The 21,329-nt window shown below is 40.5% G+C and overlaps 1 protein-coding gene across 2 annotated transcripts in view; it reads right to left on the minus strand.

Annotated features, from left to right (window-relative positions):
- Nucleotides 1–21,329, minus strand: part of grid1b (glutamate receptor, ionotropic, delta 1b) — a 447,318-nt gene that overhangs the window by 43,953 nt on the left and 382,036 nt on the right. For both annotated transcript variants that reach the window (XM_017710569.2, XM_017710568.2), the window contains exons 6-8: nucleotides 8,523–8,696; nucleotides 2,280–2,441; nucleotides 1,514–1,633 (exon numbers count right to left, since the gene is read on the minus strand). In XM_017710569.2, the coding sequence (XP_017566058.1) occupies nucleotides 1,514–1,633; nucleotides 2,280–2,441; nucleotides 8,523–8,696 (456 nt within the window). The remainder of the gene's footprint in view (nucleotides 1–1,513; nucleotides 1,634–2,279; nucleotides 2,442–8,522; nucleotides 8,697–21,329) is intronic.

Genomic DNA, 21,329 nt, shown 5'->3' on the forward strand with positions numbered 1-21,329 from the left:
CATAGCTCTCAGGATCCTAATGGCCATAATGCGATATGCCGGGTTCATAATTCAAGTTGGGATGCTGGGTGATTAAATCTTCATTACCAGTGGACTGCTTCAGTTCGCTCTTCTGTAATTTACATTACTCTTTATTTTAAATGATAGATGGGGCCCAAATCTTGGGGGGGAAACAAAAACAAAAACACAGACAAAAAAGTGTCCCGTAAAAGAGAAAAAAAGGATTATGAAGGAACAGATTGAGATTTATGGAAGAGGCCTGTCATTGGGCTTAGCCACCCTGTTTGCTTGGTAACTACATAAAAGTCACTCTTAACTTTGTTTCACAGAGCACGACCAGCTCTGAGTGCAACCTGCACCTGAGCCACCCCCTCCTAACACTAATTCTGCCACATCTGTGGACAAATGTGCTTCAAAGCCCCTGTTGGGGCCCTGGAGGGAGGACTTTCTGGTCATAAACTGGTGGTAGGTTTACAGTGTGTGTTCAGCCTAGCATGCTGCATGTCTATGCATTAGCTCTGCAAAGAGTGGACAGGCACTGCTGTCTGCTCAGGATGAACTGTTGACACAGCATGATATCTGCATGTCATGCAGCCTTTGCTGCTTTGCACTGGGGTTGGACTACGAGGCCTACTGCACTGTCACCCTTCATCTTCAATAGAACAGGGAAAAGAGGGCAGTCCTGACAGGTGACCTTAAACCTCCTGAAGCTCACTCATCACAATTAGTGTTGTAACTACCTGGAGTGAGTGCAGAGGGGCAACCCTACTGGAAACCATGGCACTGGGGGCCTGCATATAGATGGTAGCACAATTGCACCACCGTGATTCACAGAAAGATCCCATCCCTGTTACTTACAATGCATTTCAGCAATGTCAACCATTTTCAATTAGATCCTTCACAGCGATACATTCATTATGTATCATTTTAACATCTTAAATTGTTAGTCCAATTTAAATTTAAGCCTAAGTTAGATACTAGTGGGTGCAGTGGAATGCCTTGAGAGCATCCATTTGCTTGAGATATAACAATAGCAGGTAAACAAGCAACTAGCTTTTTTAATTCAAACCAATTTTTGTGTGAATGTAAGGCACATCCAAGATTCTAGTTATACCACTGTTATATCACTAGAACTGAAGCTAATTAAGCAGCTACTTAGTACTACTTTTTGCATGCAGGACTACAATTCTGCAGCTTCTGTATAAAGTTCGGCATAAGTTGTTGAAAAAGTTTGGGCTTGCACCTGAAATGGCTTCACTACATCTTCGCTAAATGTATTTTGAGATTAGCTCTACTAGCAAAGCATCATGCACAACAGTTGTCTTCATGAATCATGAAACATATCAGCACAAGTGATTATAAAGGCATATAAGCTGGCGTCTTTAACTTTTTTCTCAGTATAACCTTTTGCTTGCTCCTAGGACTTTGCAGCCCCCCATAGATTCATATCCAAGAAGTTCTGAGATCCTAATTTTTGACAGCTAGTACTTTTTTCTTGTTTATTTCCACATACCCTCTTTATGTCTTTTCCGAAGGTCTCGCTGAAGCTGGTGCCCAAAATTTCAAACTGAACATGCGAGTTGGATCCGTTGTCCATAAAATCCATAACCCCAGTGAGCCCGGTAATGCGACCCTACAGAGACAGGAGAAATGAACAGGGCAATTTAGATGCTTGAGGCTACCTCTTATGTCATGATTATCTCATTACAAGCATCAGACAATGACCATGCTTGAACACCATTTAAGCACTGGTGCTTCAGTGAGTGGAATGACTGGAGAGGCTGAAGTTTCTGAGACCCATCTATCTATGCCAGGAGCCTCCAGGGACAGATTAGAGGCTTTCTGCAACTCTCTGTGCCTCACAGAACAAGAAAGAGGCATGAAATTGAAGAGCACACATAAGTGAGTGTGCCATCCCTGGAAGCTCAGAAAGCTCCGCAAGATGCAGAAATGGGGCAGTTGGGGCCAGTGTGAGAGCCCTTGGCTGACCCTATCAGAAAAGCATGTGGGAGGACATACCCAGCTCTTGGTTCTCCTGCAATTTGTGAAGCCACAGGTGGTTAGTAGGAGGAATTCAGGGAAAAAAGAAGGTGCTGGTTTTGGGGGCAAAGCTGCTATTTGCATTTTGAACAGTCACATGATTTAAAGCAAAGGAAATGTCTTTATTTTTTCATTCGGCTGCATGTGACACTGAATCATTTAGTGTCTGATCTGGGGTCAGGACAAATACAAAAAGGCAGGTAGCTAGGGTCAGACACTGGGAGGAAATATTTCTGTACCTTCTGAATGGTCTCTAGCATGGACCAGCCTCCATTCCAGGGCTTGGTGGACTTCCGTATACAGTTCAGACTTGCCATGCTGTGCCACTTTCTGTCCTCCAGCTTCCTGTAGAAGGCGTTGGCAAGCATCAGCACACTGTCGTAGAGGTACAAATTGGACACCTGAAATTAAGAGACACGGGTGGTTGGCAAACATCACATTCAGTGGAAAAAGTTACAAATCTTGATTCAAATCTTCTGCATGACCATTCCTTGACCATGAAGTCAATACCTCAGTAGTAAATCAGCAATTACAAGATTTGCCGTCATCATTTAAACTTAAGAAAGTGCTAAATCCCTCTATTACTTAATAAAGTTATGAGTTAATTGCTTTTACTGCCTTGTTAAAACTTGAGAGCATTACAATCACACAGTTCATTAATAAGCACATTTTGTATGGATTCAATGCTCAGGTAAAGGTTGTCTGAAAGATCATGTTTATGATACATAATACACAAATAAAAGTGCTCTGGAAAATGATTAATAAAGTCATATTAGGCAGCTAGTTAATAAGTTGTTATTGGCTTCATATGTTAGTTACCAGATATTTGCTTTCTAAGGTTTAATAATGCATGAAAATGGACATGTAAATGTTGTTCAGAAGATTATGATTTATAATACACAAAAGAAAATGCTTTACTGTAGTTACTGCTTAATAAAGTAACTGGTTAATTAGCTGTTATTAGCTTGATAAGTTAGTTACCAGCTATTTGCACTTAAATCAGGTACAGAAGATTATATAATTGTAAAACACAGCTAGAAGTGCTTTGTAAAATGCTTAATAAAATTAAACTTAAAAAAGTAATAACATGCAACCACTTATTTAATGGTTATTGACTTAAAAAGGAATACTAAAATACACCTTAAATGTGCAGAAATATGATGTAAAATACACAAAAAAGGTGCTATGTAAAATGTTTGTCACACCAATGGGTACCAATAATGAGTAGTAGTAAAGTAATAATGAGTACTCAGTTATCTACCAGCTGGTTTATTAAGGCTTAATAAGTGCAATATAAAGGTGTTATAATGGCACTATAAAGAACTGTGACCATTGATGGTTATCTAAATATATAATATATATATAATACATAGGGGCAGTTGTGGGCTGAAGGTTAGAGAACTGGCCCTGTGACCGGAAGGTTGCCAGTTCGATCCCCAGTGCCAACAGTACATGACTGAGGTGTCCTTGAGCAAGACACCTAATCCCCAACTGCTCCCTGAGCACCATGGATAGGGCTGCCCACCGCTCTGGGCAAGTGTGCTCACTGCCCCCTAGTGTGTGGTGTTTTACTTCACGGATGGGTTAAACGCGGAGGTGAAATTTTCGTTTTGTGGGACTAATAAGTGTCACTTAAAACTTAATACAGGAATAATCCCAGCAAACTCCTAAAAAACTAAACAAGACCATGTATAGCTACCCAGACAAAATATCCTTGGCAGTGTTTGTGTCCTTGTTTTGAGCTGTTTTACTGTTTGGATGTCGATCTGACCCGGTTTACAGTCCTGAGGTTGGGACACTTTTATGGGGACAGGATGTATGTGATTGTCTGAAAAGCAGGGACATGGCTGTCTGGCGGCACCGATGTCAAATCTGGATACTGCCTTCTAAATAATGGCCCAAATGAGACCCAAGCATAGACACACACACATATAAATATCCACACAAACACTACATGAGTAGCACATTCCTCTAAAATCTGACACAACACATAACGGCTCCCAAGACCAGATGTGTGTCTGGAGCCAAAATAAATCAAGCGCTATAAAATCCAGCAAGATGCTCGGATGCACTCCGACATGCAGGCAGGCCTCAGACAGCTGTGGCTGTTCAGTCCGGGGAAACGTCTCACTGTGGCATTGTGTCATTAATGCATCACATCATGTTCACTGACAGTACCTCATTTCTGCTTAGGCTCATGTGCGCACACAGCCCACACTGTTAGAAGAAGAAAAAAAAATCCTAGGACTATTTTGAGATCCTTCAGTGCGCTCCAACAAGGGAACCTATTTTCTTATGAGTGGCCATGAAAAGCATAAGATGGCTAAGGATGGTTTACATTTGGGTTATAACAGCCAAAGTAATATTGTGATAAAGTTACAACCTTAGTGACTGAAGATCATTTTTTGCCTCACTCTATTTGTAATAGCCATCTTGCAGCCCTTCATCACTGGCTAATTTCTGACCACAGAGCCACTCTAACCTTAGCAGTGACATTGACGTGTTTTGAAATATCAATAAGACCACAACATCAAGCTGATGTAATTGGACATGGCCACAGATGGGACAAGCGAATATTAAGTGGGCAGACAGTGGAAGTACCAGGTAGGTGTTTCTAATAAAGTGGCCAGTGAGGTGGACACAGAAGGAAGACAGTTCTATTAAAATGGGCAGTAAGTGAAAATAGAAAAAAAGTGTTTTCCAATAAAGTGGCCAGTAAGAGGACCTAAAAGGTTTCTAATAAAATGGCTGGTCAATGGTAGTCAAAGGAAGGTGTTTCTAATAAAGCGGCCACAGCATGGAAGAACAAGGTAGATGTTCCTCATGAAGTGGTCAGAGACATACAGTGGACATACAAGGAAGGCATTTCTATTAAATTGGCCAGTAAGAGCAAACAGAAGAAAGTCGTTTCCTGTGAAGTGGCCAGTGAGTAGATATACAAGGTAAGCATTTTTAAAGTGGTCAGTGAGTGGACATACAAGGCTGGGGTGGTTCATGAAGTGGCTAGTTGATGTAAGTTGAAGACAGGTGCTTTTAATAAAGCAGCCACTGAGTGGAAGCGTAAGGTAGGTGTTTCTATTTAAGCGGCCACTGAGTGGAAGTACAAGGTAGCTGTTTCTAATAAAGTGGATGGCGATATTATGAATAGCTCGATAAGATTTGATTGTGCGACCGGTTAACTAGAGAAAACCATCTGAGGGGCATAAATGGCTGCTTCTAGAACCTCAAGGTCCTATTAATAACCCTTCATAAAACCCTGAGAATGTCCAGACTGAGGATTACTATAGAGAATGTGACATCATGATATATATGGCAGTGCCGTGATTACAAATTAAATTGCATGTTAGAAGATTTGAATAGCTTTCACTAATTAGCACATTAAACTGGGCTGGAAATGGAATGGCTTCATACCTCAGATGTAAGCAAATTTCACAGCACAGGAGAGCCTGCCAGAATGGTACAATGCTCTTAACCTTGATCTGAGTGAGAACATGCATGATGAGATTATAAGGGTGGGCTTTATTATTTATGGCCGAGAGCAGGAGTGGAGAAACAGCGCCATGCTAGGGTTAAATAGACAGCTGGCACTTGTAGGGTAAGACATTGCTGAGGCGGCATTTTCTGGAGATATTGGGAGATGAGTGAGGCTGAAAACTAAGTCTATTGTTCTCAGGTTCAATTCGAAGCACTATTTTCAACCAATGGGCAGAAATAAAGAAAAACAGACAGTTGCTATCTGACACAGTGCCCATTCCGTCGCTACCTGTCAGTCACTCTTTGAGTTCATGTATAAAACGTTGTTGTCCTCATTATCCAGCAATGACAACATGAGATGAACTATGCGGTTGATGGTGAGTAGCATTTGGCAGGTTGCTGATACAACTTGCACTCCACCATATTGTTGACATTAGTAGAACTAGGCCAGGTTGAAATTTGCCTTTGGCACTTTCTGCCTCTGACCAGCAATAGACAAATGCAAAGAATTCAATGCGACAAAGATCAACACAGGTAATCTCTTGATCTATGGCAGGCTTGCTAACATCCTCAGGGACCTTGTTTTGTTGAAGCTGCAAATTTGCCAATGGAATGCTGATAGCGTCACCACCTCTGTAAACCAGAGACTCCTGGTGTCCTGAAGGTGGTCTAACATCACAGAGCACTTAACCCTCTTTTGCATGAATTATTGAAAAGCAATCACGCTGAAGGAGTTGATACGAAGCACCACCATCTGTTCCCCACGATGGAAAGAGGGAGTTCAGGTTTGCTCAGGGATTTTCCAGAGGCAGAAGCTTGGATCGTTGCTTCCAAAAACAATGAAGTCAACGCAAATTGTGTAATTACTGTATAAAAACTGTTCTAATTGCTAATTCTGATGTAAGACAATCAAAGAAGTTGGCAGCAACAGTGATGATCAAAAATCTCCCTCAAAAAACTGGTGCATAGTAACATTTCAGGCCTGCTTTAGATATAAAGCTTGTGAGACATTCTAGGTTATTAATTTGAAGCTTGTAATATTAACATGTGTTTTACTTTGCATGTAGTAATTTTACCCCGATTCTTTGTTTGATTTCTATCCACTGACTCAAACCGGTTTGGACTATGGCTGGTGTTCCACAGTCAGTAATGTATCTAGAACTTGAACTTTAGAAGGCCTAGAGTGTAGTTTTCCCTCACAAAATTGGTCCCACTGATTATAAATCAAAACATGATTGGTTGATTCCACTGTCCACTGTCACTTCCTATATATGTTGACAGTTATGGTCTTCGGTCCAGCTCCTGAAGGCCTAGCCCTAGGGGGGGTCCAAAATCCAGCCCCAGGGCCAAATGTGGCTCAGTGAAAGATTTTAATTAGCCCCTGGCTTTTGATTTACAGTGCATTTTCATCAGCCCACCAGCCAGTATGTTGCAGTTTTTTCTTTCACCTGATGGTGGCAGCTGATCTGACCTGCAGCTTCATTTACTGAGACTCAAACTAAACACTGGGAACTGCCAATCTTGGTGAGATATAAGACTTCTTATCAGAGCAACGTCAGTAGTTTAGTAAATATTAACCCTTTAAGACTGAACAACAATGTGGCTAAGCTGCATTTATTTGATATGTAAATATTATCTAACAAACGTTTATATGTATATATTTCAACAAGTAAACAAATTAATAAGAATATGATTAATACATTAGACATGTAGTATTCTTACTCTTAAACAATTTGATTCTTTTTTATAAGCGCTTTTCAATCCAAACTGTTCTGAATGAACATTAATAAAAAGCTCATGCATGTTTGATGCAGTGATACGAAACACAGTAGCTCACAGAAAGCTGTTTCTATGCACTGGTAGTTTGAAAACTTAATTTGTGAATAATAGTTTGACACAGTTTTGACACAATTATGGTCTGGCGCTCTTTGATAAAAATTTTGGACACCCCTGGCCAATGGAAGAGCTAACTTAAATGTTTCAAGACCTCATAGGTTCCCACCCAAAACTTCTCAATGAAATAAGAGTATTGCCGCAATACTTGTTTAAATACAACAATCATTGTGATTCTACTACAATAAGTGACCTAAAAATTACAGATATATATTTTTAGATTGTTCCAGAAATCATTAGTACTTCTCTGATGGCTTGGAAGTTCCTCTGGGTTCCTTACTGGGCAGCAATCACTACAGTCATTTCCATAAACCACATTTTCACACCATATGGACAAAAGTATTGAGACACCTAATCATTACATATACAGGAGCTTTTATGACATACCATTCTAAATCCATAGGCATTGATATAGAGTTGGTCCCCCCTGTGCTATTATAATAGCTTCTAATCTTCTGAGAAGACTTACAAGATTTTGGAGTGTGTCTGTGGGAACTTTTGCCCAGCAGAGCATTAGTTAGGTCAGATACTGTTGTTGGACCTATTCTTTCACAAATGTTTGTAAAGGCGGACTGCATGGATTGGTGCTTCATTTTATACATCAGTGGAAAAAGGAGCAAACAAAACACCTGAATTCAATGATTTAGAGGTGTTTTCCAATACTTTAGTCCAAACTGTGCTGTTACTTTTCCAAAATAAGTTAGTCTTGGAAACAACAAATCCTTCAGGTTTTATCATGTGCTTTTGAAACATGCATTCCAGCCTTCAGTTTCATCATCTTCGCTAAAATATGCAGTGTTGTTTTGAGATGTGGTTCAGGCATGAGACGATTCACTGCAGATCACACCTCACTGAACAAGGTCTGTTTCAGCAAACCCAGTTTTATAATGCCTGATTACGTATTCATATACCCTCTAGCCTCAAGCTGTCAAACCAATATTAGTGCGCTCTTGACTATGTACTTTTTTTTTTATTAAGGGTTTCCGATAATTGAATTTGGTTGCCTCTGAGGCTTGTGCAGGCTCACATTTAACGAAACAACATGGGCCCCAAGACTGACACTTGTGGGACTCCCTGAGGATTATCAACATGACAGCACATCGATGGGAACTGACCTCTAGTGACTGCAAGTAGCCCTCCTGAGGGTCGCAGAGCAGGGAGGAGATACGGTGGCTGTTCCTCATACAGCTCACACTGCTGTCTCTCCACAATGGAAAAATCTGCCGGATGACCGTCATCCTTCCCAAGGCACTGTGGGCCAGCTCCATGATTTCGGTGTCACTGATCTCCTACACAAGACAAAGGCAGACAGATAGTTAGATTGACCCTGAGAGATAGAGAATGTTCTTGGCTTGCAGTGGGGAATTTATTCATGGTATTACATAACAGGTGATCATGAATTTGCAACTGCACAAGCGATTGTGTATTCAGTTGATTTTTATGTTATTTGCATTGTCATAAAACTGAAACTGAATTGGCGATCTAATTTTCACGATCGTGCATGACGATAATGCACACATTTCCATTTTAATCTCATCTATGCAGACAATTATTTCTAATGCACCTGCTCTTGCTTCAGTGATTAGCTCAATATAAACAGACCTGGAGCTCACTGTGGTTATGAACTCTCATCATGAGCCTGCTTTGACCTAAAGTGAGCACCAGTGACCAATATAAAGGCCAGGCCACAAAAGGCAGAGATGGCATAATGATTTCAACAAATTGCAGCAAGGCTTGAAGACAAGACTGGGGGAAATCAATAAGCTTATCATTTTTTCTCACATATCTGTCAGAGAAGGACAGAGGCAGGGTTATTAGAGCAAAACATATTTTAAAGCAATATGACAGATATGTCAATTAAAGACATCACAAAGTGTTTTGCAAGATGGGGAACATCAGAGGAAAACTCGGGATCAAGGAGAAACCTTACTTTTGGTCAGTGTCCCATACGGTTCCCCGCAGTGCCCATATAGACCCTTTTCATGTTTATGGATTCAATACAGAGGAGGGTATCTTAGCATGGAAAACATTACAGCAGTGGCGACATTTTGAAGGAGAATGTTAAAATGCTTGCATATTGTCCTCACTAAAGTATTTTTTCAAAGATATTGTTCACTTGGTGGAGCAGTTTTCATCTTCAGAGATGAGCGATGTTGACAATGTCTACAAGCTTTTTTTTCAGAATTATCTGCAAGGCTACAAAGTAAGGGTCTCGTGACAAGTCACCCAAGAAAGGTGGGTGCTGGTCGGAAGTAAGTCAACAAACATTTCAGTTGTTTCATAGGTGCGGATGTTTGTGTGGGGGGCAGGGGGACATGTTCTCTCCAATATTTGTAGGGGGACGAATTATTCCCCTAAAAATTTGTATGGAACACACATACTTTGGTTCCACCCTGTGCAACTCCTGAGTAGAAAAGAGACTCCTATCAAGGAGTTTGGTTCCAGAGCTGGCACTGTGGGTGGAGGTGAGCCCAACTATATCTAGTTAGTGCCTCTCAACCTCCCGCACAAGCTGTGGCTCCCTCCCTTGCCTCCTCTAGTGAGGTTAAACTCCACATACCAGGACCATTTTCTGCTACAGGGGTCTATGCCACCAAGGGCCTCCCTGCCATCTCCCACTGCCTATATGGCACTGCACCGTTCCCCCCATGGTCACCCCATGTTGCCCTTTCAGGGGCTGCCTGGCCATCAGACACTTGCCAAGGAACACTAACCCCAGGCCTGGCTTCAGGGGTAGGTTCCAGTAACCCTGTCCTGGGCAGGGTACACGGTTTTCTGCGTCCTTTTGTAAGGGAAGATTTTTGGATTGTGTTAGTCTGGGTCTTCACTTCAGACCTGTTCACCTTTGGGAGACCCTACCAGGAGCAGACAACAGTTTTGAAGATCCCTAGACCATGCAAGCCCTTCAGCCACGGCAAGGCCCCAGTTTGCTTTTTAACAGTGTTTATTGCTTTAGTCATTAAATTTGACCAAAAATATACATTTTAAAATCAACTGTGGTTTAAACACATCTACACATCTTTATGTCCCTGTGAACAGACTCATGGGAAATGCAGTCCATATACAGTAAGCATTTATGTTCCTTTACTGTAGCAGACTGAGCTACAACCTAATGTGCAACACACCGAAGGCCCCAAAGTTTTACTACACACTTTTATAACCTAAGACCTAAAACTGCAGTTTGCATCGATATCCCTGTAGTTACTGAATAATAAGCCTTAGTATGTAATAAGCCTGGAATTTCAAAAAGATAAAAAGACTAATGCTGTGGCCTAGTTTATCAGCTTCCTTTAGTTTAGTAGATCAAGTAGCTTTATTTATTTTGTTGTAAACTTAGGAAACAGCTTCTACATCTAAGGTGTACTTCTGTGACACCTATCTACGCCTAACTAACCTTGCCAGATGTCCAGATAGTCTGATTTTGAGCTCAATTTTCTTATGCTTGGTTAGTACCGCCAACTGGACGCTAAAAAGTCTGGTTCTAAAGGGATGAACAGTGGTAGGAGCACCAGTTGAAATTCCTTTTCAGTGTGTCTTTTGCTCTTTTTTGCATTCACTGTGTTTGCAGCTGTTCTGTGTTGTGTGGGCAGGAGGTTGGGCACACAGAGCTAGTGTAACATTTGTAATTCCCAAAGAAAGGCTTGTAGCCCTTGTCAAGCTTACTTCTCGCCTCTTGTACTGCTCTCTGAAAGTCGGCTCCACCAAATGAACTAAATCTGTCTCAGAGAAAAACTAGTCCTTTATATTCTCATCCCCAAATTCTACCACTGCTGTAATGACTTCTCTACTATGATGACTTTCACTGCTTCAAATCTGGAAGTGTGAGAAGGGTTTATTGGTCACTACGAGTCAGTTGCAGCTAATCCTGAACCATCCTGACCCTGTAGCACCTCCTAGCAGCAGCTCCTCTGGATCTCACTCTTGCCTACATTTCGCTCGGCCCTTTTCTGCCTTGCGTCAGAGTTTATTGGATAGAGGGCTCTGCCAGCTCTTATGCAATCTCGACCCAATAGAAGCAAATAGCTATTTTTAAAGGCACGTTTAAGGAGCACAGAGAAGAGAAAGGTCAGAATCCTTCTGACTAGAAATTTACATAATAACTACAAGATTAAATAGAGGATGGTTGTTGTTAAATTGCATGTTGCTTCAAAGTCAGTACATGACCTAACATCAGGATTGTGCTGTAATAAAAATAAAAAGAAGCAATAAAGCCAGTGTAACACAAATTGAGCATCTTTAAAGGAGGGATGTCAATGTTAACATGTTATTAGTGCATGAATGATGTGTTAATGCCACTGATTTTTTAAGCTGTTAACACATTTTCCTCGTTTGAGTTCCACTCAACTAAAAATCTACTAAATTGACCGTAATTTTCTGCAACTCTAAACCTGGCTCTAATCCTAATCCTAACCTTTAGCGCAACCCATAACCTAAACCCAACTCTCACCCTGGTCCTAGCCCTAAACCTGGTCTAAATCCTTACCCTAACCCCACCACTGTTTCGAAACAACTAAGCTTCATCAGCTAGTTTGCTACCAATTTGACCATCTGTAGATAATCTACGGGGGACTATCGTGGACTATCCCAATAAAGTGAGACCATGGCCTGCACGTTGCTATGATTGAATCCATGTTTGCAGCCATCTCATTGAAACACTTTCCAAGCAAAACCTTCAGCACTTTCAGTGGACTATGCTGGTTCTCACTGGAGACCTGTGGATAAATCAATGAGCAGCAAACTAACAAAAGCAACAAGAATCTATGAACTGTATTATGAGAAGCAGAAAATATAACCAACTTCTAAGACTGAACTTTCTTCGAAAAGCTGAAAGCTGTGTTCACAATGACAATAATATTATGGAATTATTTTGATTAAGCTTATTGTGTCCAATTTATATAACTATAACATAATGCAATGCTTTTTAAATTGAAAAAAAAATCTTTCTTTGGGTGCCAAATTGAGTGATTAATTGTGATTAACTACAAAACCTAATTCATTCTTCACTACAGTGGTTTTGGCCAGACAGAAAATCTGGATGATTAAAGTGAGCACTCCATGGCCTTTTTAAAGTCAGCTATAAAATGACCACTAGGGGACAATTTGTGCGTGTGAAGCATTCCTCTTGATGCCCTTGATCTTCCCCGTTATCCTTATTTGGCTTTTCACATTTTCTGGGAGATAATAGGGATAGTTGAGATGACACTTTGCAAATAAATTAAGCAAAACAGCCCCGTTAATGAAATATTTATTAGCAAAATGCCGTTCAGCCAGTATTGATGACCTCAGCTTGTGTGCAGCCATGTTTTACAGTAGAATGGAAATGGTGGACTGCAAGGCCCAGCTGACCCAGGGAGATGAAGAGCAAAACATCTTACTTTTCCCGCCCCACGGTTATTAGGTAGAGATAACAGGTAGCGGACTGACCTAGAAAAGGTGCCAAAGTTAACATCCTTTTCCCATTTAAAGCCATTTGGATGTGTGTCCTCCGAAATTCCCCCAGCATTGCTGGGATTGAGAGATCTACGCGTTCACACTAAAAGCCTACCAGTGTTTTTCTCTGCACCAAGGGGCTTGCGATGCCCCTCTTAATTTCACACCCTGTTGTTTCGAACATCTGCGGATAGAGGGGGAAGGGGGTGCAGAAAAGTGTTCAGTCCAGACAAGCTGAGCAGCATGTCTCAAAAAGCAGTCAAGCCTGGATGAAGTGACCAGGGTAGAAAGTGACCAGGCCTGGCCTGATTTAAACAACAGTAAAGAGTGAAGATACATCACATAGACTATTTTGTCAGAAACCTTGACCACTTTAACTTCTTTAAATCTGCTGCCAGAGGAGTTAGCTATAGTGAAATACATCAGCATGTGTTACTATGTTTTCTATGATTGCGTAAAAGAAGCACAAGGCCTCATTTATTGGACGTACTCTGGTTTTTTAAACTAATTCAGAATGCACTTTAGACTGGATCATCACATTAACCAGGACACTGTTGACTGTCTGTTGGTCATGTGAGCCTGTGTTGAGCTGCTAGTGAGCAATGGTTAGTTTTAATTGGGCTGAACTTAGGTCAACTTAGGTCCAGATCCTGGTTATGAGAAATGTTGTGGAGAAATAATGATTCTTTTTTGCCTTAAACCACCTTAAGCCTTCTAATCTTCATTAGTCTAATCGACAGATGTTGTGAAAAAGTGATAAGAATTAGTGAATTCTTTCCTGGTTTAAACCCAACCATTGTGTGAAAAACATGACCACGTCCAGTTCTTAAAGATCATTAAAATCAATGGGTTATTAGACAAACATTGACAGGTTCAAGATCTAGGTGTATGATGGAATTCCTGGTTTGATCAAGCAAAAATTCCATGGTTGTCTTTGACAAAACAATGGAGAAATTCACAGACATTTACAAACATTTAAGGCAAAAGAGGTTAATAGCGTCAGAATGGTCGAGCAGTCTGAGATGCCGGAGTCAAGGTTCAAAACTTTCCCAAGTGATGAGGCTTCTGGGTTCTAGATGGAGGTGTGGGTTCAGATCCCACTTCTGGCAACCGTTTTCAGATCAGGCAGTTTGTGTGAAATCGACTGAATGAGATTGTGAAATATTTAAAACTTTGAATATATCAAGAAATGAAGGACATAAAATCTGAACCTTCTGATCTCTGCATTGATACCTAGGTTCAGTTCCTGTTTATGATAAATGTTGTAGAGAATAATAAGTATACATATCTTTTTTTTCCTTAAGCCAGAATGTTTATAAATAAAATTTAAAAAATTACATTTTATAAATATTCATTTAATCTCAAACAGAGCAGTAAAATTGTTACACTATTAGAACCATTGATAAGGGTTGATGTTTCTGGTTGCTCATAAGAGGTGTGGGAAGTCATCCTAGTTTGGTCAAGCAAAAAGGTTGAGGTTGTCTGTGACAAAACAACGGAGAAATGAACAAATGTCAATGTGTAAGGTGAAGCTGCTTTATTGTCTCTGAAGGACCGAGTGGTCTAAGGTGCCAGACTCAAGGTTCTAAACCTTCCCGAGCGATGAGGCTTCTGGTCTCCAGATGGAGGCGTGGGTTCAAATCCCATTTCTGACAACTGTTTTCAGATCCGGCAGGAGTTTGTGCGAAATTGACTGAATGATGTCATAAAATATTGAAAAGTGTGCTTTGGATGTGCCAATCATATGAGAACATAAAATCTGAACATGGATACATAGGTTCAGATCCTGGTTATGAGAAATGTTGTGGAAAAATAATGATTATAAGACATTTGATCAGATGATTCGTGTCTTAGTTAGGTTAGCAGATGTAGACTAATATCAAACCATTGGCATGCATGTAAACGTAATTAACTACTGCCTAGTATTTATACCTCTGGTTCCATTTCAGTTCTGGGTCATCCTCCATTTGGAATGGGAATTCAGGTGGAGACACGCCTTTCATTCCAAAGCAAAATCATCTTACTATTATCATGTATGCAAAAAAGGAGCTTAATTCCAAACATATTTGATAGTCACTGGTAACCAGAGACTATCTGACTCTAGTGACATTCAAGTTAAAACCGAGGGTTTTATAAATTGGCTGACTCGGTGGTGACCAGATGGCCTTGTACAGCTATTTAAAATCAGCAATTAAATTATAGTTAGCCTTGTTTTTGATAAAAATTTGAATTACCCAGCTATTAAAGCACATAATACCAGTGACACATAGAAGTTATGAGCTGCCTGATGAACAAAACAATTAATAAATTAATGAAATTAATGAAAATTAATGAAATACAGCTTTGAGATGCTTCGTCTGATGAGCCTTGACCCAAAGAAGCAGCTTAAAAGAACTGAAAATACGGTGTTCAAATGTAACATAATAGTCATAACACCAGAGACCAAAACCTCTGTGATGATTTTTAAAAACAAAATACAGATTTTTTTTATATGTAGTGTAACATCAATGATATAAAAAGTGAACATGAATCTGCTTCATATAAATTTCTCAGTTAAACCTCTTAAAAATATCATTTTATATTAAAAATCTATTTCTCAAATGTTGAAAACTGGTTTTGTGAGGAGCTGTTTTAGAGATGCAGAGCGACTATGAAACAGGATGAAAAAAGAAAAATCGGAGAAATCATGTTAAAAAGTGCTATTTAGTCTTAGGTCAACTGTGTAAATGTACAAACCGACTTTTGGTGCTGTGCCTCATAGTTAAAGCACATTTTTAAGCTCTGCAAGCTTTGTGACATGGTTTCCCATTGCAAATGGAGAAAGACCCTTGTGCCGTGTTGCAAATACAACAGAAATTAAAATTGTATTCATAGTGAAATTGATGGCCATTCTTTACAGACTTGTGCGGATTGCTAAGTGTTTCTGGAGATCCGAAATCCAGGCATGGACTGACGAATGAATTAAAGATTCTCTCTGTTGTTTGCTACAATGACTGTATATAAAAATAAAACGAGCCATATCAAAGCAACCATGAGATTCTTTGAAGTACCTTCAAGCTTGAAATACAAATAAAACTGTCCTTCTACAACCTAATGGTAATGATACACCATGGACAGTTCAGTTCTGAGAGGATGGAATATACTTATAGTGTCATAGCAATACAGCAGTAATACAAGCCCCACGTAGGGATCAAGCGCTTTGCGACTTATGGAATGCACTACATAGGAAGCGAGCTAATATCTTAACTAAGGGCTGTAGTACAGTGGAAAAAAACCTATTGTTTTCTATATAGTATGACATGCACTACATAGGGAGTGAGCTAATGTACTTATGTGTTATCTTTTACACTAAATTATTTATTTAGCAGCTTATGGAGTGTCTACATAGGGAGCAAGGACCTGTCTTTTACAACATAGGGAAGAAAGTAATGTCTTAATCCTATATAGCAAGGAGTTAATTTCTTTCTCACCTTATGAAGTGCACTAAAAATGGAGCAGGATAATGTCTTAACTCTGGAGTGCATTATATAGGTAGCAAGATATTTTGGTGTAATGCTAGTAAAAAAAACATCTGGTAGTTAATTGGCAATAGGTCAATAACATGACTGGTTGTACAAAAGGATCCCAGAGAGGCTGAGACTTTCAGAAGTAAAAATGAGGAGGGTTCACCACTCTGTGAAAGACTGCAACAATTCAAGAATAATGTATCTCAACATAAAATAGCAAAGAACTTTTGCTTTTCATCATCTGTGGTACATAATATCATTAAAAGATCCAGAGAACCTGGAGAAATCTCTGTATGCAAGAGACAAGGCCAAAAAACAGTATTTCCTGGCTGTGATCTTTGGGCCCTCAAGCGGCACTGCATTAAAAATAGATATGATGCTGTAATGGACATCACTGCATGGGCACAGAAACACTTCTGAAAACCACTGTCTGTGAAAACAGTTCCTCACTGCATCCAAATACAAATGCAAGTTAAAACTCTATACCATATATAAACCATATATAAACAGGATCCAGAAATGCTGCCACCTTCTCTGGGCCTGAGCTCATGTAAAATGGACTGAGGGGAAGTGGAAAAGTGTCTTGTGGTCTAACAATTCAAAATTTGAAATTCTTTTTGGAAGTCATGGACACTCAGTTTGTTATCAGTGCACAGTTCAAAAGCCGGTATTCAGGATGGTACAGGGGTGCTTCATTTCACATGGCATGGGTGACTGGCACATATGTGAAGGCATCATTAATACTGAATGATATATACATGTTTGGGCAACATATGTTGCCATCTAGACGACATCTTTTTCGAGGAAGGCCTTGTTTATTTCATCAAACAACATCTATTACAACAGCTTGTCTCTGACATAAAAGAGTCTGGGTGGTAAACTGCCCTGCCTGCAGTCCAGACCTGTCACCACTGAAAACATTTGGCACATTATAAAATGAAAACTACAACAAAGTAGACCCCAAACTGATGTGTAGCTGAAATCCTATGTCAAAAAAGAATGGGAAAATACTTCACTTTCAAAACTACAGCAGTGTCTCCACAGCTCCCAAACGCTTACAGGGTGTTGTTAAAAGAAGAGGTGATGAAACACAGTGGTAAACAGGCCTCTATCTAACTTTTTTGGAAAGTGTTATTGGCATCAAATTCAAAATGCATCTATTTTTCAAAAAACAAAAAAAAGTCTCAGTTTCAACATTTGATTTGTCATCTTTGTACTATTCATTTTCCAAGCTGCTTCTCCCTCAGGGTCGCAGTGGGGTGCTGGAGCCTGTCCCAGCCGTCATTGGGCAGAAGGCAGGATACACCCTGCACAGGTCACCAGGCCATCGCAGGGCAGACAGACAGACAGACACACACACACACAATCATATGTACACTCACACCTAGGGGCAATGTAGCATGTCCAGTTGGCCTGACTGCATGTCTTTGGACTGTGGGAGGAAACTGGAGAACCCAGAGGAAACCCATGCAGACACGGGGAGAACATGAAAACTCCACACAGAGGCCGGGGAAATTGGACCCGGGCCCTCCTTGCTGTGAGGCAACAGCGCTACCCACTGTGCCATCGTGCCACCGTGCCACCATGCCGCCATGTCTTTGTACTATTTTCAATGAAATAAAGGGTTTAAATTATTTTTCAAACATTGAATTTTGCTGTTATTTTCACAGCGTCCCAGCTTTTTTGGACATGGGGTTGTACATGAAGTCCCTTTTTTGGATTGACCCGATGAGCCATTTTTACATAGGGAGCAAACTAGTTATGTTGGCCTTGGTCCTGCAACCTTGGGACCTTCTCTACTGGAAAGGAGATGAGCAAAACATAAAAATCCCAGCTATGAGCCATCATGGAGAAAAACGCCTGGCTCAAGGTGGAGCTTAGAGGCCAGTGAAACATTTAATATTCACTAAGCAATGCTAAGCCTTTGACTGAACAAGGGGAATCTCTGCAACACAGCCCTTATCTTGACACTTAGCAATGGTAAAGGCTGGCCAGTGGTGACCCTTTATTCCTTCTCATTAATACATAATAGACACCAAAGCCTGAATAAATCATGAGAACTAGAGCTTCAAGGCCACACAATATTAGTTCTGAATCATATAGAACAGACGATCTGTGCCAAGTGTTGACGGAAAGTGCATCCATGAATATATAACAGATGATCTGTGCCAAGTGTTCCATCCCAGCACGCATGACTCAGAACTGTAATCTTGTAAAGTGAACGCAAACAAAAAACAGTGTGTTTCACGGACAGCATTTGTAAAGTTGACAGCAGACGAGCTGAGTGCTGCAAAGTAAATGTGCTCATATAAGATCAATTAAACGCCATCTGCTCATGTATAATTTTCTCTGTATGCAAGATGATTAGTAAGCGTAGTAATCATTTTTTACATCTTACGGAGTGCACTACATAGGGAGCTAGCTAATATCTCGACTTTGGACTGAACTACATAGGGAACAAGCAATTTCTTCTACAACATATAGCATGCATTTCACTGGGAACAAGCCAAGGGATAACTATGGACTGCACTACACAAAAAGACAGCATTTTCTTATGCATTTTATGAAGTGCATTACATTGCAAGCAAGCCAACATCTTAGCTACGGAGTGCACCACACAAGAAGCAAGGCCTTGAATTCACTATGTGCTGCACTGCAGAGAAAGTAAGCAATTTCTTTTGCTCTTTACAGGGTGCCATGCATAGGGTGAAAGATATTATCTTAACTAGGGCGTGCGCTACATGGAAAGCAAGTTAATATCTTAATTATGGTGTGCACTACTTATTAAGCAAGGTATCACATTAAGTGTGCACTACATGTGGAGCAAGCTAATGTCTTAACTGAACAGTGGACTAGATAGGAAGCAGGCTAATGTCTTAACTGTAGAGTGCCCTACTTAGGAACCAGGCTATCCTAAGTGTGGAGTGCACCACATGGGGGAAAGTGATTGTCTTAACTATGGAGTGCACTACATGAGGAAAAAGCTAGTGTCCTAACCAATGAGTGAACTGCATAGGAAACAGGCTAATGTCTTAACTATGGAGTACACTTCACAGGAAGCAGGCTAATGTCTTAACTATGGAGTACACTACACAGCAATCAGGCTAATGTCTTAACTATGGAGTAAACTACACAGCAAGCAGGCTAATGTCTTAACTATGGAGTACACTTCACAGCAAGCAGGCTAATGTCTTAACTATGGAGTACACTACACAGCAATCAGGCTAATGTCTTAACTATGGAGTAAACTACACAGCAAGCAGGCTAATGTCTTAACTGTTGAGTACACTTCACAGCAAGCAGGCTAATGTCTTAACTATGGAGTACACTACACAGCAAGCAAGCTAATGTCTTAACTGTTGAGTACACTTCACAGCAAGCAGGCTAATGTCTTAACTATGGAGTACACTTCACAGCAAGCAGGCTAATGTCTTAACTATGGAGTACACTACACAGCAAGCAGGCTAATGTCTTAACTATGGAGTACACTACACAGCAACCAGGCTAATGTCTTAACTATGGAGTAAACTACACAGCAACCAGGCTAATGTCTTAACTATGGAGTACACTTCACAGCAAGCAGGCTAATGTCTTAACTATGTAGTACACTTCACAGCAAGCAGGCTAATGTCTTAACTATGGAGTATTCTACACAGCAAGCAGGCTAATGTCTTAACTATGGAGTACACTACACAGCAAGCAGGCTAATGTCTTAACTATGGAGTACACTACACAGCAAGCAGGCTAATGTCTTAACTATGGAGTAAACTACACAGCAACCAGGCTAACGTCTTAACTGTTGAGTACACTTCACAGCAAGCAGGCTAATGTCTTAACTATGTAGTACACTTCACAGCAAGCAGGCTAATGTCTTAACTATGGAGTATTCTACACAGCAAGCAGGCTAATGTCTTAACTATGGAGTACACTACACAGCAAGCAGGCTAATGTCTTAACTATGGAGTACACTACACAGCAAGCAGGCTAATGTCTTAACTATGGAGTACACTTCACAGCAAGCAGGCTAATGTCTTAACTATGGAGTACACTTCACAGCAAGCAGGCTAATGTCTTAACTGTTGAGTACACTTCACAGCAAGCAGGCTAATGTCTTAACTATGGAGTACACTACACAGCAAGCAGGCTAATGTCTTAACTATGGAGTACACCACACAGCAAGCAGGCTAATGTCTTAACTATGGAGTACACTTCACAGCAAGCAGGCTAATGTCTTAACTATGGAGTACACTACACAGCAAGCAGGCTAATGTCTTAACTATGGAGTACACTTAACAGCAAGGAGGCTAATGTCTTAACTATGGAGTACACTACACAGCAAGCAGGCTAATGTCTTAACTATGGAGTACACCACGCAGCAAGCAGGCTAATGTCTTAACTATGGAGTAAACTACACAGCAAGCAGGCTAATGTCTTAACTATGGAGTACACTACACAGCAAGCAGGCTAATGTCTTAACTATGGAGTACACTACGCAGTAAGCAGGCTAATGTCTTAACTATGGAGTACACTTCACAGCAAGCAGGCTAATGTCTTAACTATGGAGTACACTTCACAGCAAGCAGGCTAATGTCTTAACTATGGAGTACACTACACAGCAAGCAGGCTAATGTCTTAACTATGGAGTACACTACGCAGTAAGCAGGCTAATGTCTTAACTATGGAGTACACCACGCAGCAAGCAGGCTAATGTCTTAACTATGGAGTACACTTCACAGCAAGCAGGCTAATGTCTTAACTATGGAGTACACTTCACAGCAAGCAGGCTAATGTCTTAACTATGGAGTACACTACACAGCAAGGAGGCTAATGTCTTAACTATGGAGTACACTTCACAGCAAGCAGGCTAATATCTTAACTATGGAGTACACTACACAGCAAGCATGCTAATGTCTTAACTATGGAGTACACTTCACAGCAAGCAGGCTAATGTCTTAACTATGGAGTACACTACACAGCAAGCAGGCT

The sequence above is a fragment of the Pygocentrus nattereri genome, chromosome 13 (genome assembly GCF_015220715.1).
Source record: "Pygocentrus nattereri isolate fPygNat1 chromosome 13, fPygNat1.pri, whole genome shotgun sequence".
NCBI lineage: Eukaryota > Metazoa > Chordata > Actinopteri > Characiformes > Serrasalmidae > Pygocentrus > Pygocentrus nattereri.